The sequence below is a fragment of the Pan paniscus genome, chromosome 18, assembly GCF_029289425.2.
Source record: "Pan paniscus chromosome 18, NHGRI_mPanPan1-v2.0_pri, whole genome shotgun sequence".
NCBI classification, from domain to species: domain Eukaryota; kingdom Metazoa; phylum Chordata; class Mammalia; order Primates; family Hominidae; genus Pan; species Pan paniscus.
Genome location: NC_073267.2, coordinates 82,761,623 through 82,779,240, shown reverse-complemented (window position 1 = coordinate 82,779,240; position 17,618 = coordinate 82,761,623). Strand labels below are relative to the sequence as shown.

The window sequence follows — 17,618 nt, the reverse complement described above, 5'->3', positions numbered from 1 at the left end:
ACCATCGACCTGAGTTGCATATAGTACAAATCTACCCTTTTCTTGGGATTTGCTCCTGTCTTGTAACAAAAAAAAAAAAAAAAAAAAATCAGGACCAAAATTTCTGAGCCCTGTCACCATGAAAATTACATAACATTGTTTGCTGGTGTTTAAGAAGAGACATTTTCCGTAAAATATAACTAAACTCTAAATGTCCATAAACTGTAACACTCCTGACAATAAAGGGGCACATGCAGTGGAGAAGTGGGGGAGGCAGGGGATAAGCTGTAGGAAAAGGATTAGTGGTTGCTGGCTCCCAGAAAATCAAGTGTTGCTGGTCTTCAGGTGTGTAGTTTGGAGCTGGGGGAGAAGCAAAGAAAAGTCAGGAGAACAAAACTTGAAAGAAAATCTAGGAGCCAGGCATGGTGGCTCATGCCTGTAATCCCAGCACTATGGGAGGCTGAGGTAGGAGGATCACTTGAACTCAGGAGTTTGGAGATCAGTCTGGGCAACATAGTGAGACCCCATCTCTACAAAAAAATAAAAAATTAGTTGCGTGTGGTGGTGCACGCCTGTAGTCCAAGGCACTTGGGAGGTTAAGCTGGGAGGATCACTTGAGCTTGGGAGGTAGAGGCTACAGTAAGCTTTGGACGCCACTGCACCACAGCCTGGGTGACAGAGTGAGACCCTGTCTCAAAAAAGAAGGAGGAGGAGGAGGAGGAGCAGGAGGAGGAGGAGAGGGGGAGGGGGAGGAAGAAAGAAAAAAGAAAGAGAGAGGAAGGAAGGGAAGAAAGGAAGAAAGAAAAAGGAAGGAAGGAAAGAAGGAAGGAAGGAAGGAAAGAAAGAAAAAAGAAAAAAAAACTTAGAACTATGTGGTGCCAAATAGAGCAAAGATATAGCGGAACATGGTTCTCCGGGCATCTTTGCCCCAGATGTGGGCAGTCCCCTCCCCTGCACCACTGCCCCTCCTGTGGCTTTCTCTCTTCTCCACCAGATGATGTGGTAAAAGGCAGGGAAGTCAGAGCAGTTGTATACAGGACCATTGGATGAGTTACTTATTGCTGTATAATAAACTGCCCCTAAAACTTAGCAGCCTGAAGCAACAAACATTGATTACATCCCACTTTCTATGGTCAAGAATTTGGAAACAGCTTAGCTGCGTGGTTCTGGCCCAGGCGCTCATGAGATCACCGTCGAGATACTTCCCTTCATTTCCTTCTCTGTGACCTTGAAGGGTCTGGGCTACATCATCTCCATGTCTCCATCCCATTCCGATATTCTTGAAGATCAAGACCCTGGGTGGCCCATTAAAGGGGAATGGAAGGGAGGTGGGTAGATTTTGATACGTCTTTGCAAAGAGGTTGACATTCCCGTTGTTGCAGGCTTGGCGGAAGTACGACACAGACAGGAGTGGCTACATCGAAGCCAATGAGCTCAAGGTAGGATGGGCCTTGGGGAGGGTGTGAGGCCAGAGTGGCGGTAGGCTTAAGGTGCCTGGGGAGGGAGGAGATGTTGGATGAGGGGCATGAGTTTGCGGGCTGCTTAGGAATACTCAGACCTGGCACTGAATTGTTGGACTTGTTTAGAGAAGTCAGGGGAAATCAGTAACATAGAGCTGCCAGGCTATAGATTTCAATGAAACCCAGCTCTTCTGCACCTCCATGCTCGGGACAGGCGTCCTCCAGGCAATTCCAGAAGATTGGCCTCTGGCTCCTAGGTCCACCTCCAAATTCCTCTGGCTATCACCCAGTGATTCCCCAGGCACTGCTTAGCTCCGTATACTGGGCTCCCAGGAGGCAGAGCCAATCTCTAGCACCTATTCTGTGAGGCAGGGTTGCACCACCAGCTAGTACAGCCTTTAAAGTCACTCCCCAAGAGTTAGGAATTATGAGGGCCCTGAGTCATAGAATTGGTAGACCTGAAAAACACACACACACACATTGAGAGACTGTCTGAATGAGCAAGTAAGGAAATGAATGAGGGACCGAATGCACGAGTCAGGAGTACTAAAGAGGCCTTTTGTGTTGCAGGGATTCCTGTCAGACCTGCTGAAGAAGGCGAACCGGCCGTACGATGAGCCCAAGCTCCAGGAATACACCCAAACCATAGTGAGTGAACAGAAGTGTCCCTCTCCCCCAGGGTGCAGGACTTGCGCCCCAAGCCACTGGGGCTCTGGTGTGCAGGGTCTCTTGTTTGCTGATTCTTCAGGCCCAGGGGAAGTGACTCACAGTGGCAGCTGGCAAAAAGGGATGCTACTTCGTGGCTTCACATACCCTTTGAAGTCCTGGGGGTGAGCTGACTCGTGGGCCAATGTGATTGTCTGTCTCCATGGCAACCTCTGCAGCTCTAGGAGAGGATGATCTTGGAGAGAGTGGGCCTTTAGTGCCGGCCTGCTGTGGCCCAGCTGCCCCTGTCCCTGAGGAGGGGAGAGATGAGCAATGAACGAGTCCCTGTGGTCCACCCAGGGGACCCCCGTGACTGATTTAGGCCATGTTGGTTCTTGGCCCCTACGGACCTCAGAGGAAGCATGAGCACGTGTCACCTGTCCTCCTTCCCATCCTCTCCAGTAAAAGGGGATGTCAGGTCAGAGAAATTCACAGCAAATAACCCAGGCACCTCTTTCTGTCCCCAACAGCTACGGATGTTTGACTTGAACGGGGATGGCAAATTGGGCCTCTCAGAGATGTCCCGGTAAGCACCTCACCCCCGGGGTCACTGATACTGGCTCCCACAGGTCATTCCTGTGTTATCTGTCTCTGAGATCCATTGGTGGGAAAGTGACAGGTGCGGGTGTCAAGAAGCTCAAGACAAAGCAAGATAGAATTGTGACCGTCAACACCTCACCTTGTCTGTCTCCCTCGTTTTTGAACTTCCCACTGATTCCTTATTATGTGTGAAGTGCTCGGAAATCATTTCTGTAACTGCAGGCACCGCCTCTGCCTTCCCCTCTCCCGCTTGCCCTTGCCTGTGCAGTCTCCTCATCTCTGCTCTAACATTTTCTCCCCAGACTCTTGCCTGTCCAGGAAAACTTCCTGCTTAAATTTCAGGTAAAACTTTGCTTTCCTTCCTTCCCCCTTCCCTCATCCCTCTGAGCCTGGCCCTGTACCCTCCTTCCCCCAACGCACCACTACACACACCCACACACACCACACACACACAAAACACACCACACACACAACACACACAGATCACACACACAAAACACACACAGACCACACACACCACATACACAACACACGCAGACCACACACACTACATATCACACACACACCCCACACACATACACAGAGACATCACACACACCACAGACCACACACCACACACACAACACACACATCACACATGCACACACCACACATACACAGATCACACACCAAAGACCACACACCACACACACATCACACACACACCACACACACAGACCATATACCACACACACAGACCACACACCACACACGTATACAGACACCCCACGCACACACCACACAGACACCACACACCACACACACCACATACCACACACACAACACACACAGACCACACACCACACACACCACATACACACCACACACACACAACACACACACCACACACAGACCACACACCACACACACCACATACACACCACACACACAACACACACACCACACACACACCACACACACAGACCATGTACCACACATACACAACACACAGACCACACAACACACAGACCACACACACATACACATCACACACACACCACACACATACACAAACACCTCATGCACACACCAGAGGCCACACACCACATACACACCACACACATTACACACATACCACACAACACACACAAACACCCTACACACAACACACACACAATGCACACCAAATACACATATCACATACACACAGGACACACACACCATGACACACACCCTACACCCACACACAACACATACACACAGACCACACACCACACAGACCACACAACACACACACAACACACAAATACCACACACAGACACCACACACACATCATACACACATCACACACACATCATACCCCACACACCACACATCATACATACCACTCACCACACATCATACATACCACTCACCACACATACCACACACAGAACACACAACACACAACACACCACACACACCGCACACACACCACACCACACATATGCACACCACACATCACACATACCACACACATGACACACACAACACACATGCCACACACACCACATGCCCACACACCACACAAATACCACACGCAGACCACACCACACACATCACACACACACCACACATCACACATATCACACACACACCACACATACACACAACGCATAACCACACACACACCACACTACACACACATCACACCACACCAAACACATACCACCCACACACACCATACCAAACACACCACACATATATACAACACACAACACATATAACCCTACACACACCATACACACCACACAACACAAACACCACACACACCACACACCACACATACCATACACACCACACACACACCAGCACACACACAGACCACACACACACCATACATACACACCATTCACCACAGACACACACCACACATAGACACCACATACACACCACACATCACACACCACACATCACACATATACACATACCACACACACACCACAAACACCACACACACACCACACACATAAACACACACACACAAACGCACACCCACACACACACCACTGCGCTTCTGCTTCTGTCTTTAATACCCTGGTTCTTGCAGGGCATGAAGCTGACCTCAGAGGAGTTTAACGCGATCTTCACATTTTACGACAAGGTAAGAGAGGGAGTTGGCATGGCAGGGAAAATCAGAAGCCCATCAGCCCGTCCAGAAGGGCTCAGCTTCATCCCTGGGAAGAGACAGCTTTCCAGGGGTGGCCTGGGCCGTGTGGTTTCTTCCTGCCGCATCTTCTGCTGTGTGAGAAGGCAAATGTCATTCTCCACCAGTGGCCTATGGAGCCCAAGGGGTTGGTTTCTGCAGAGTGCAGCCGAGAATCGTTGGGGGAGGACTATGCTTAGAACTAGGGTGTGACCACGCTGTCGGGAGCCAAAGGGAAGAGACACTCAGAACTGCCCTGGTGCCAGATCACAATTCTGCCCAGGGCCAAGTCTTTCTCTGGGAAGTTGGAAGTTAGATGACCTCCATACCCACCCCTCCCTGGGCTGTCCCCTGCCCACATGACTCAGGTGGTCTTCTTCATAACCAAAGTGTTGGAGGTAAACTTTAAATAGCCCCCAGACTCAGGGAGTTAACCAAATGCTTCTTGAACCTCACTTAAATTTTCAACGCACATGAAAAGCACCACAATGAAAGGCTACCCAAAGCTTGCACCCACTGCCACCTTCCTGCCATGACTGGTTAAAGCAGAAGGGACACATTATTTTGTCATTACACGATCTGAACACCCCCTTTTGCACAGAGTAATGGAGAGGCTAGACTCTTAGACATCCCTGGAATGGGTCGGGACAGCAGGGGCCCAGGCTTTAGAGCTCTGGGTTGACTCTGCTCCCATCCCCAGGATGGAAGCGGCTACATTGACGAGCATGAGCTGGATGCCCTTTTGAAGGATCTGTACGAGAAAAACAAAAAGGTGAGCAGCCAAGCCTGAGGCCCGGCCACTGTCCCCAGGGCACGGGAGAGGCTTCTGCGGGAGAGGAGGGGAGAGGTGCCTGGTCCTGCTCTCTACTCCCCTCTGATCTGCCACAGCAAGGCAATAGACATTTTGTGGGTTTGCTTTTGGTTTTTTGATTTCTGGTTGGTTGGTTAATTGATGTTTCTTTTTAAAATTTAATTGTGGCAAAAAACACAGGACAGAAAGCTTACCATCTTCACATTTTTAGTGTACAGTCCAGTGGCATTGAACATATTCATAATATTGCACATGCGTGGCCACCTTCTCATCCTGCAGCGCCAAAACCTGTACCCATTAAAAAATAACTCTCCATTCCCCTGTCCCCCATCTCCTGCCAACCACTCTACTTTCTGCCTCTGTAAATTTGACTGCTCTAGGTACCTCATGTAAAGAAAATAGTATAATCTTTCTGTGCCTGGCTTATTTCACTTTGCATAATGTCCTTGCAAGCTTATCCATGTTGTGGCATGTGTCAGAATTCCCTTCCTTTTTAAAGCTGAATAATGCTGCATCGTATAAATATACCACATTTTGTTTACCCATTCTCTTCTGTGGACGCTTGGGTTGCACCCATCTGCTGGCTGTTGTGGGGGATGCTGCTGTGAGGCCATGACAGTGTTGACGTGTGAAAGTGTTAGCCAAATTGCCAACCAAAAAAACACTTTCCACACAAAGAGAGATTTTGGAGGACAGAGGCCAGTGAGAGGTGAAGGGCTATTCTGGATTGATGAACTGCAGAATCGGGAGCTGGGGGAGGGGTTAAAAGGAGCCACTGAAGAGTTTGTTCCTCTCAAAGAAAAGGCAAAGAAGTGAACTCCATTATTTTGCCTGATGTTGCCTCCTGGGAATACCCTGGGAGACCCTCCCATGGGCTCAGTTTGGTGCACTGGGTGGAGGAGTCAGGTGGAACGGCAGCCAGGAGCCAAACCTTTGCAGCTGTCTTTGTTCACCGCCTGGAAAATGTCTTTCTCTGAGCAACTGGTTTTGCTGCTTTCTTTAATTAGACAATGAAAGCTCTACAATTCCTTGAGTTGTCTCACCGCCTTGGCTGACAAGCAAGAGCTAAATTTAATGCTCAATTTCAGGAAAAAATTATCTGCAGTCTCTATTCATCTCCCTTTCCAAGTGCTTTCTGATCTCTTTATCTTAAATATCATCCTTCATTTATTTCATCTTTTTTATTTAAATGTTACCTACAATTACTCTTGAAAGAGGCAGAAAATAAATGATAAGGAAGCAAATACTTCCTGGGAAGAAGGAAGTACTCACCAGGTGTTTGAACTTTTTTCTTGGCACTAAATTCTAGGAGAAAATTATGTATGTGCCCGTATGTATCCAAGGAATGTTGGGCACCATAGTGGAAAATACCTTTACGTGTAATTGTATGAATGAGGCATAGTTTGTCTTCATGAGACTCTGTCTTATACCTGAGGTGGATAAACCCTGAAGACATGCATTAAATCTCAGAGTGACCTGAATTTCCTGGTCATCAACTCACTAAGCTCTTCCTTGGTTCACACAAAGGACAGCTTGTGGTGCTGCACAGCTTGACTCCAAGTATGGAAACAAAAGTAAAGATTCTGCTGTTGGGATTCAGAAGCCACTCTGAAGGTCAGAGAGTAAGAATATTAACAAAGCTGTTTACCTGAGAGCCTTCCACCTGGACCAAGTTTCAGATTTGGCGCCTGAGGATTGAGAGAGTGAATGAGTAGAAAGGGAGAGCCGCGTGACTCTAAATCACAGCACCTATGCTGGAACGGAAGGGCCATTTTTTTTTTTTTTTTTTTTGTAAACCCACATAGATGCACGCATTCCATTTGGATGGTGCCTGCATGGAGTGTGATAAGGTTTCTGAGCAGATTAATGTTTGAGGCTCCTCGAGGGGACAGGCTGATGGGATTGAACTTCAGTATTTCTTAGCACTCCCAAGGCCATGGCAACTCGCTAGAGCCTTCCCCAGTTTTAAGTGAAACTTATAGGAAGTAAGCAGCCCCTCCCCCATGCTGCTAAGTCTCTCGCTGCCACAGATCACTGTGGAAGTTGTCCCAAGCTTGGGGTTGATAGATGAGGTCCCTTCCTTGGCTTCTGATAACTGGCAGATATCTCAGGTGCACGCCAGTGTTATGTGACATTTCCAAGAACATCACAACTTAGGGAAGGTGCCTCTCAAAGCTAGACATGCTTGCAAAGTGCCCTTGGGTTTTCATGGCACCAAACCAGAAATTAATGGCATAAAAAGAGAAGCCCCGGCACAATGGGAAAAAAAGACTGGCCCTTGAGCCCTGAGAAAGAGGTGACAGAATAGTGCACCAGTGAAATCATTAGACTTCAGGGCTCATGCTTGGATTACAGATATTCATGATTAGATTACAGATATTCATGAGCATGACTGTACCTCAGTTTTCTTATTAGCAGAATGGAGATAATGACCCATCAGCCTAGGAGGGAAAAAAATTTTAAGTATCTGCTAACATTTTCAATACAAAAGAATAAAAGTAAGAATAACTGGATGTAGTGGCGCCCACCTATAGTCCTAGCTACTTGGGAGGCTGAGGCAAAAGGATCGCTTGAGCCCAGGAGATCAAGGGTGCAGTGAGCTGTGATCACGCCATTGCATTCCAGCCTGGGTGACAAGAGCAAGACCTTGTCTCAAAAAAAAAAAAGAAAGAAAAAGAAAAAAGAGGGATGGAGTGGGGGAGAAGGAAAGAAAGAAAAGGTTGTTTAAGTGATTTTCCAGTGTTGATGATGACCTTGCTATATTTCAGACCCATTGGTTATTTGTATCCGAAGCAATCATTGTAAAGCATGTATTTAACATCAGGCATATCAGGTGTTGGTATTTAATATGGGTCTCCATTTATATGAGACAATGGGCATATGTTCATGGCTCACCTGTCTCAGTGGCCCCTGAACACAAGAAGCCAGTGAACAACAAGTAGGCTGGCGAGCTTTATTGCTGGAGAAGCTGGGATTTAGAATTCCTTGCTTAAATAGGGGCTGGGTGCAGTGGTTCACACCTGTAATCACAGCACTTTGGGAGGTGGAGGCGGGCAGATCACCTGAGGTCAGGAGTTCGAAACCAGCCTGGCCAACATGGTGAAACCCCTGTCTCTACTAAAAAAAAAAAAAAAAAAAAAAAAAGTGCAAACATTAGCTGGGCATAGTGACAGGTGCCTGTAATCCCAGCCCAGCTATTCGGGAGGCTAAGGCATGAGAATAGCTTGAACCCGGGAGGCAGAGGTTGCAGTGAGCCAAGATCACGTCACTTCCCTCCAGCCTGGGCCACAGAGCAAGACTCCATCTCAAAAAAAAAAAAAAAAAAGCAGACTTCCTTGCTTAAATAGGGGCCAGGTGCGGTGGCTCACACCTGTAATCCCAGCTACTTAGGAGGCTGAGGCAGGAGAATCGCTTGAACCCGGGAGGCAGAGGTTGCAGTGAGCCGAGATCGTGTCACTTCACTCCCGTCTAGGCCACAGAGCAAGACTCCGCCTCAAAATAAAAAAAATAAAAAAAATTAAAAAAATTCCTTGCTTAAATAGATGAGACTTAGGAAAGAGTGGTCCAGGAGGCTGGAAGGCAAGACCAGGGAGCTTTCCTGGCATTCTCTTCATCACCTGCAGGGAGCCAGTTTGGCCTTGAGTTAACGGAGGCCCAGTGAGGTCGAGGAAATATATACAAGTCATACATAGATCATGACTGTCACAATAGCTACCTTTTATTTTTCAAGTGCTTGCTGATGTGGCTTATATTCATTCCCTCACGTAATCATTGCAACACCTCCATGAGGCATGAACTTTTAGTGTACCCATTTTACAGGTGAGGCAGCTGAGTCTCAGGAAGGTTGACTACCTTCCCCAAAGCAATGCAGCCAGTAAGTGAAAGAGAGGCTTTAACCTCCGTCTGTCTGACTCCAAAATCCGTGCTTTGCATTCGTCTAAGCCACTTATCCTGGGATGAGATGAGAGAAAGGTGTGGGTGTTTGTGTTTGTGAATGTGGACGTGGGCTCCTTGCGTCGGGACCATCCCCTGAACCTGCTCTTACCCTCTCCCTGTATTTCCTAGGAAATGAATATTCAACAGCTCACCAACTACAGAAAGAGCGTCATGTCCTTGGCAGAGGCAGGGAAGCTCTACCGCAAGGACCTGGAGATTGTGCTCTGCAGCGAGCCCCCCATGTAAAGTGGGGACGGGGGCTGCTTCTCCACCTCCCCCAAACCCTGCTCCTGCTGCCCTGATGCGTCTACCCAGACCCAGAGACCGTGAGCGCCCCGCCCCCACCCCTGCAGCCTGCACACACCTGCCTGTAGAGCAGGAAACGAGAGATGGAGGATGGGCCGCTGGGGGGCCGTCCTGAGCCCCCTGCACCCACCCTTGCCCAGGCAGTCTATGCTCAGTGGATCACACACATGGAAGGTGATGGGGGCATGGGTGGAGGGTCCCTAATTCTCTTCGCTGTGATGCATGAGCTCCCTCGCTGTATGATTTAGGCTTCTATGTCCAACAGAGTGGACTCTTCCCTCTCGCTCCCCTCTGCCGGTCCCCCATGCCACCACCCACCCCAAACTTCCAGGTTCCATCCACCACCTTGCCAATGGTGTAGCTGTCCTCTCAGAACTCCTGTGTGTGGAAGGCACCGGCCCTTTCCTTGCCTTCTTTACTCGGCGTGCTCCTTTTCTCTTTGGGTTTCTTGTTTACCAAAGAAGAGTTTACAGACAATAAAATGGAAAGGTCCTGCTGTGGAAACTTACCCAATCTTGTCTAGTGGTCAACTTCTCTCTACAGTTAGCAGCTCTGCCTGACAAAGGGAGGGCCTATTCTCACGTGGATGGAGGAGGGTAATGGGACCCACCCAAGTGGGGCATAGGACCCCCAAGACTCTATGGCTTTCACTCACCATTCATTGCCTATCTCTTCACCAACCTGAGTCACTTCTTAGTTTCATGTTTCTTTCTATATCTCTGAGATTATAACATAGCTGACAAGTTCAATGAAGTCTTACTAAGGGTAGTATTAGTATTGTGCTCAACAGTTGACCTGGAGCATCTTTCTTAATCCTTTGAGAGGTGCTGTGATTGTCTCCACTGTCCAGGAAAGAAAACTGAAGATTAAAAAGGTTTTGGGCCTGGCATGGTGGTTCATGCCTGTAATTCCAACACTTTGGGAGGCCAAGGTGGGTGGCTCACCTGAGGTCAAGAGTTCAAGACCAGTTTGGCCAACATGGTGAATCGCCATCTCTATTAAAAATACAAAAATTAGGCTGGGTGCGGTGGCTCACAACTGTAATCCCAGCACTTGGGAGGCTGAGGTGGGCGGATCAAAAGGTCAGGAGATCAAGACCATCCTGGCTAACACAGTGAAACCCCGTCTCTACTAAAAATACGAAAAATTAGCCAGGCGTGGTGGCAGGCGCCTGTAGTCCCAGCTACTCGGGAGGCTGAGGCAGAAGAATGGCGTGAACCCGGGAGGCGGAGCTTGCAGATCGCACCACTGCACTCCAGCCTGGGCGACAGAGTGAGACTCCGTCTCAAAAAAAAAAAAAAAAAAGCAAAAATCAGCCAAGTGTGGTAGCACGCACCTGCAATCCCAGCTACTTGGGAGGCTGAGGCATGAGAATCGCTTGAACTCGCGAGGCAGAGGTTGCAGTGAGCCAAGACTGCACCACTGCACTCCAGCCTGGGCAACAGACTGAGACTCTGTCTCAAAAAGTAATTTAAACAAAATAGATAAGTAAATAAATACATAAATAAAAAGGTTTAGTAACAAGCCCTGGCCAGTTGGGGCAGAGCCAGGGTATGAATCCAGCAGATTGGATCCACTTTATACCAATGGGGTCCCTACCACTGGGACTAGGTGATCTCCACCAAGCAGGAAGGACCTCCAGCCAGAAGCTCTAGACCACCAGAACTTAACTTCTCCTCCTCAAAGTGCAAGTTACCCAACACCCGATCGCATGCCTCTTGGTGTAGGGCCAGCTTGGCCTTTGGGTTCACAGAGCTCTTAGATCCTACAATAGAGAGATGACAGATTTTTTTTCATGCTGTCACATATTGATTGTCTACAAGATGTATTTTAACAACACTACCTCATTTAATCTCACAACAATCCTACCAGACGGATACTATTTTCAGATAAAGCAACTAAGGCTCAAAGACATTAGGGGATGGGGTCGGGGGAAATTAGGGACTCAAATTTACTTGCCTCCCTCATGTCTCAGGGCCCTATGCTTTCTCCCACTGGCACCCTTACCTTGGGGCAGGAGCTTTGCCTCTGCAAACTTGCAGCCCTTTTCAGTTCAGCCATATCTGCCGTTGGACCACAGGAGACGAGGAACTCCTTCCAGGCCATCCTAGAGGTCTTCTTAATCTTCATGTATGCTCTTAATTGTATATTTGTAGTTTTAAAAATTCTCAGTTGGCCAAGGTGTCTCACATCTGTAATCCCAGCACTTTGGGAGGCCAAGGTGGGTAGATGGCTTGAGCTCAGGAGTTTGAGACCAGCCTGGGAAACATAGTGAAACCCCATCTCTACAAAATATACAAAAAATTAGCTGGGTATGATGGCATGCGCATGTGCTCCCAGCTACTCAGGAGGTTGAGGGTGGGAGGATTGCTTGACCTGGGAGGTCGAGGCGCTGCAGTGAGCCAAGATCACGCCATTGCACTCAGCCTGGGTGACACAGTGAGACCCTATTTCAAAAAATGTTTTTCCTTATGTGTACTCTCTAGAGCCACAAGAATGATCCAGATGACCCCAAAATCTTTACATTCCTTTTGCTTGCCATAGGAACTAAGTACCACAGCCATCTGAAGCCTCGGTCAGTGCTTTATCCTCTACCCACCTATTGTCCCTGTCCCTACCAGTGATCATTTGAGGATTTGTGATGCCACCACCTGTGATGAAAAAAATCCATGTTCTGTTTCCCTCTGACAAACAGGCAATCCCTGTCTTTCTTGAATAATTTATCAACCCAACCCCAGAATATCCAGATCTTGTTTCCTAGGGCCATCTCCAGTACCAGTTACTAATTCAGTATAGATCCCAATAGAAAACAGACAGCACCTTCCATTCATATCATTCAAGGAGGATTTGTTCACAAACATCTTTTATATGCATGTGAGTGAAATACAAGGGACTCATAAGGGATAGTGGTGAACCAGGGACTAGTGACAGGGAAGTTGCTGTTACCACACTTAGGCCCAAAGGAATGAGAGGAACCCAGAAAGGAAGAGTTGTGCAGGGAATGTCACATGTTCTGTTCAAGCACACAGCCAAGCCCAGATTAGCTCTTATGGAGTAAACACATGCCCCCTCCTCCCTGCTTCCTTCCTATCTCCTTCTAGGGTTCCACATTGCCTGAAGCCAGAGGGCCAGGAGCCTACTAATGGAATCCACACAGGCCAGGCTCAAGGGCAGAAAACAAGCGGGGAAGGGTGGGGAGTGATGAAGAGGTACAGCAAGGACACACCCAACACACTCAGAAACTAGAGACACCAGTGGGCACTGAATATGTGAACCTGAAGTTCTGGAAGATGTCGGGGCTAGAAATATGAATTTGTAAAACATCTGTGCAAAGATGGGTTTTAAGGTGGTGGGAATGGCATGAGATTCCCCCAGGAGATACTAGAAAGGAGGTCTGAGATAGGATCTCTGGGCCCTCCCATAGTGAGAGCTCTGGAAGGGAAGAGGGCATGGCCAGGCAGGCAGAGAGAAACCAGGAGGGTATGGTTTCCTGAAAGACAAGTGAAAAGTGGTGTCTGAAAATGAGGTAAGTGATCAAAGGTATCAGATACTGCTGAGATGTATGAGGGCTGAGATTTCAATGCCTGCTTATCTCCTTATCCAAGTCCTCCAAAAGGATAATGGGAACTCCTAGAGGTGGGGGCTGTGTTTTTTGAGGAGTGCATGGCCACAAGAGTGCACAAATGAATGAATGAGTGACTCCACCGTCAGGGAAAGAGGGCGGGTGTGAGTCTGAACTTAACTTGAGAAACCCTTTAGGGAATGATAAAATAATAACAGCTCCAAGAACCTCAGGACATGAGCCAGTCAGAATGTGTTACCTTTGCAGTAGTCAGGTCTTTGGAAAGTGACAGAAATCCAGGTACAACTGGCTCAGGCAAAACAGAGAATTAGTGGATAGAAGCTGGACTATCTCATATGTCTGGAAGGGCCTCCTGGACAACCTGAACTGGGAACACACATACTGCCAGGAGTCTTCTCTCTCTTATTTCTGCTTTGCTGTAACTGATGGCTTTATTTTCTCAGACTGATGTCTTCCATATGGCAGGAAACATGACCTTAGCTGGCTATATCCCCACCATCTAGAACGATGCCAAGCACACAGTAGGTGCTCAATAAACATTTGTCACATGAATTCATTGGCTCCAAGCTACACATTTGGCAAAGGACTGTTTCTCTTCCCTTAGTTCTAGTTCAAAATGCCACAGAGGAGGAGCTGTAATTGACCCACCTTTGGTCACGTGCTCACCTCTGACCAATCACTCATGGCCAGCAGGTGGGGTGACCCTCTTAGAATCAGACATGTGGGACAGGGGATGGGAATTCCAAAGAGTAGATGAGTGATCCAGTCCCCAGCAGGGAACAGTGGTCACCCAACAAATCCCCATTTTACAACTGAAAAAAATCGAGGCCATAAAGTTCTGGGGAAAGTATCTTTCCCCAGATCACAAGACCACCCAGAAGGAAAAAGTTGTACAGAGAATGCCACATGTTTAGCTCAAGCATTGGAGCCCAGGTCTTCTTCACTCTTGGCCCACTGACAGTAGGAAAGGATTGAAGGAAGAAAGGGCAAGACAACAGGAATTAACATGTTAGAACTTGAAAACTTGGGGGAATGGATGTTGGATGCATATGGAAGATGGGGTGCATATGTCAACACATGGACATGTATGTTAGTGAACCTGCAGGAAGGGACAGGATGCCTATGTCAACATGTTGGCATGTATGTAAGTGAACCTGCAAGAAAGGACAGGATGCATATGTCAACACGTGGGCATATATGTAAACGAACCTGCAAGAGGGCCCGGGACGCATATGTCAACGCGTGCACAGGTACACAAGTAGCCAACAAGGGGTCTGGGAGACCACGCAGGACTGACGGTGGATGTGGAGGGGCACGGGATTGGGTGTGACACATAGAGTGAGACTGGAACTTCATCCAGAAGAAACCCTTCTTCCCAAGGCATATTTGCATCCTGTTGGAGTCATAACAAATTAGAAACTTCTCAGCCCTCCTTCTTCTAGTTCTCGGTAAGGGTGAAGAGAGAAAGAGAGGGAACGGGGCTGTGTTTTCACTCTTATGGGCCCTGGGCACTTTTGCTTTGGTGAACACCTTCCTCCATAAAAAGTATTGTAACATATACTGTATGACTGCATTGGTATAAAGACGAATATGTTGATATTCTTTACTAAAACATTTTATTCAACCTAAGATGTCATCTTTCCTCAGCTTTTAAAAAGAAATTAGGACATTTTTGTGTGTTCCTTAAAGTGGCCTGGGTGCTGAGCACTGCACTGACTAGATCTGATGGAGAAGACAGACCAGAGAGGGAGTGGCCATCACATTTTCGGGTGGGCTTTGGGTCAGGAGCCACACACACATATAGGCAGGGGCTCTTGTTGTTTTGAAGGTATAGTGGCTAGATGTAGTTCCTAGCTAAAGCCAAGAAGAATATGTGGGGTGACGGCGTCTCCAAGTGTCGTATCAGGAAAACTGGTCAGGAAATAGAAAATGGCCCAGCACAGAGAACCATGGAATCCCTGAACAGGGCTCCTCTTCTGATGATCAAAGTATTTTGGACCTTGACTTCATGCCCTGTTTTGTTTTGTTTCAGGGTAATTGGTGGCTAAAAGTTGAGCAGGTAAAAGCACACACAAAAAATATTAAAAGACCAGTACAAGGTGATACCATTAAAACAGGTTTTGGGGTCACATACCCTGTGTTGGGTTCTCTCCTAAGCATATTCCTGGGGTTAGCTAGCTTGATCCTCATACCAGTCCTGTGGGAAAGGTACTACTATTGTCTCCTCTTTATAGAAACAGTGGCACAGATCAGCAAAGCAACTTACCTAAAGTAACACAGCAAGTCAGTGGTAGAGTCAGAATTCAACCAGAAGCAGTTTGATCCCATGACTTGTGTTCACAATGGCTATACTTTTCAGTACAGGGGCTGAATAAATAGTAGAGAGTGTTCATTCACCTCAGATATTCATTGAACATCTGCCACCATCTAGGCCCCAGGCTAGATGCTAGGGACACAGTAGTGAATGCAACAATCTCTGGCTGCTGGAAGCTTAAAGACTGAGAAGAGGAAACTAGAAACTCAGTGTGATGATACTAGTGGGTTCAAAGAAAGCCCAGGAAGAGAGCCCTAACCTAGATTTGGAGTTGGGCTGAAGTCTGGACGAGGTGAGGAATAACCAGAGACCTGGAAGTAATGTAGGATTTGGTCAGGAGAAGGGGTAAAAGGAAAGAAAACCATCTCAGGCAGTGATATGGTTTGGCAATGTTGCCACCCAAATCTCATCTTGAATTGTAGTTCCTATAATCCCCATGTGTCGTGGGAGGGACCCAATGGGAGGTAATTGAATCATGGGAGCGGTCACCCTCATGCTGTTCTGACGATAGTGAGTTCTCCCAAGATCTGATATTTTACAAGGGGCTTTTCCCCCTTTTGCTCAGCACTTCTCCTTGATTCTGCCATGTGAAGAAGGACATGTTTGCTTCCCCTTCTGCCATGATTCTAAGTTTCCTGAGGCCTCCCCAGCCACGACGAACTGTGAGTCAATTAAATCTCTTTCCTTTATAAATTACCCAGTCTCTCAGGTATGTCTTTGCTAGCAGCGTGAGAACAGACTAAATACAAGCAGGAAAAAAAAAAATAGCATCAACAGTGGCACCAAGGCCAGAGGTAGCCTGGCTCATGTCGGGGAACTGCAAGCCGCTCAACTGAGAGTAAGCTCGGAGGGAGAAGCAAGAAATAAAACTCAAAGGGTAGCCAGGACCAGCTCACGAAGGGCCCTGCAGGCCTGCTGGGTCTTTGGACTTTACTCTTTTCCCAGCCTGCAGCGTGGCTCCTTTTCTCCTTCCAGGCTTGGCTCAAATGTCACCTCTCTCATTGAAACCCGATTAGGCTGCAGCCTTCCACCACCCCCTACACTCTACAACCTCCCCGGCCATATTTTTCTCCACAGGACGTTGACCATGTGAGACAGGTTTTGGCGGCTCCCCCAGTAGAAGCCCACAAGGGTGGCTGACTCATGTATTGCTCTTTCCGCCTACATCCACTGAACCCACACGCCTAGGGGTACCTGCCCCTTTCAGGGCTCCTTCTCACCGAGTACCCCTCTCCTCTCCAGAACAATCAAGTCTCAGGGGCCAAGCAAGCTGTGGAGGGCTGAATAATCCCCACCAAAGCTGTCCGTGTCCTAATCCTGGGGCATGGTGAATACGTGATCTCACGTGGCAGAAGGGAATTAAGGTTGCTAATCAGATGACCATAAAATAGGGGGATATCCTGGCTTGTTTGGGTGGGCCAATGTAATCACAGGGGCCCTTCTGTGTGAGGGAGGGAGGCAGAATTGTCAGGGTCAGAGTGACGCAATGCAAGAAATCCTCCACCGGCCATAACAGGCTTTGAAGATGGAAGAGGTGGCGTCTAGAAGCTGGAAAAGGCAGGGAAAGAGATCCTCCTCTGGAGCCGCCGGAGGGAACACAGCCCTGCCAAGACCTTGATTTTAGCCAAGTGAGATCCAGTTTGGACTTCTGACCTCCGGATCAGAAGATGCTGCCTCTACTTCTGGGTGTATGTTCTGCAGCTGCCCCAGGGCTCACAGGAACTCAGGTACTTCCATGTTTGGAAGTCCTTAGACAAGGTGCCTACTAGGTACACTCTTTCCTGCTTAGCAGGTGTGAATCCTCCGAACTGTATGCCAA

General features: G+C 48.0%; 1 protein-coding gene across 1 annotated transcript in view; it reads left to right on the top strand.

The window, feature by feature from the left end:
- CALB2 (calbindin 2) overlaps positions 1-10,410 on the top strand; it is a 33,082-nt gene extending 22,672 nt beyond the window's left edge. The window contains exons 5-11 of the mRNA XM_003829487.4: positions 1,362-1,418; positions 2,010-2,087; positions 2,615-2,670; positions 2,987-3,026; positions 4,754-4,807; positions 5,550-5,621; positions 9,726-10,410. Of these exons, the coding sequence (XP_003829535.1) occupies positions 1,362-1,418; positions 2,010-2,087; positions 2,615-2,670; positions 2,987-3,026; positions 4,754-4,807; positions 5,550-5,621; positions 9,726-9,842 (474 nt within the window). The 3' untranslated portion in view covers positions 9,843-10,410. The remainder of the gene's footprint in view (positions 1-1,361; positions 1,419-2,009; positions 2,088-2,614; positions 2,671-2,986; positions 3,027-4,753; positions 4,808-5,549; positions 5,622-9,725) is intronic.
- The last annotated feature ends 7,208 nt before the right edge of the window (positions 10,411-17,618 follow it).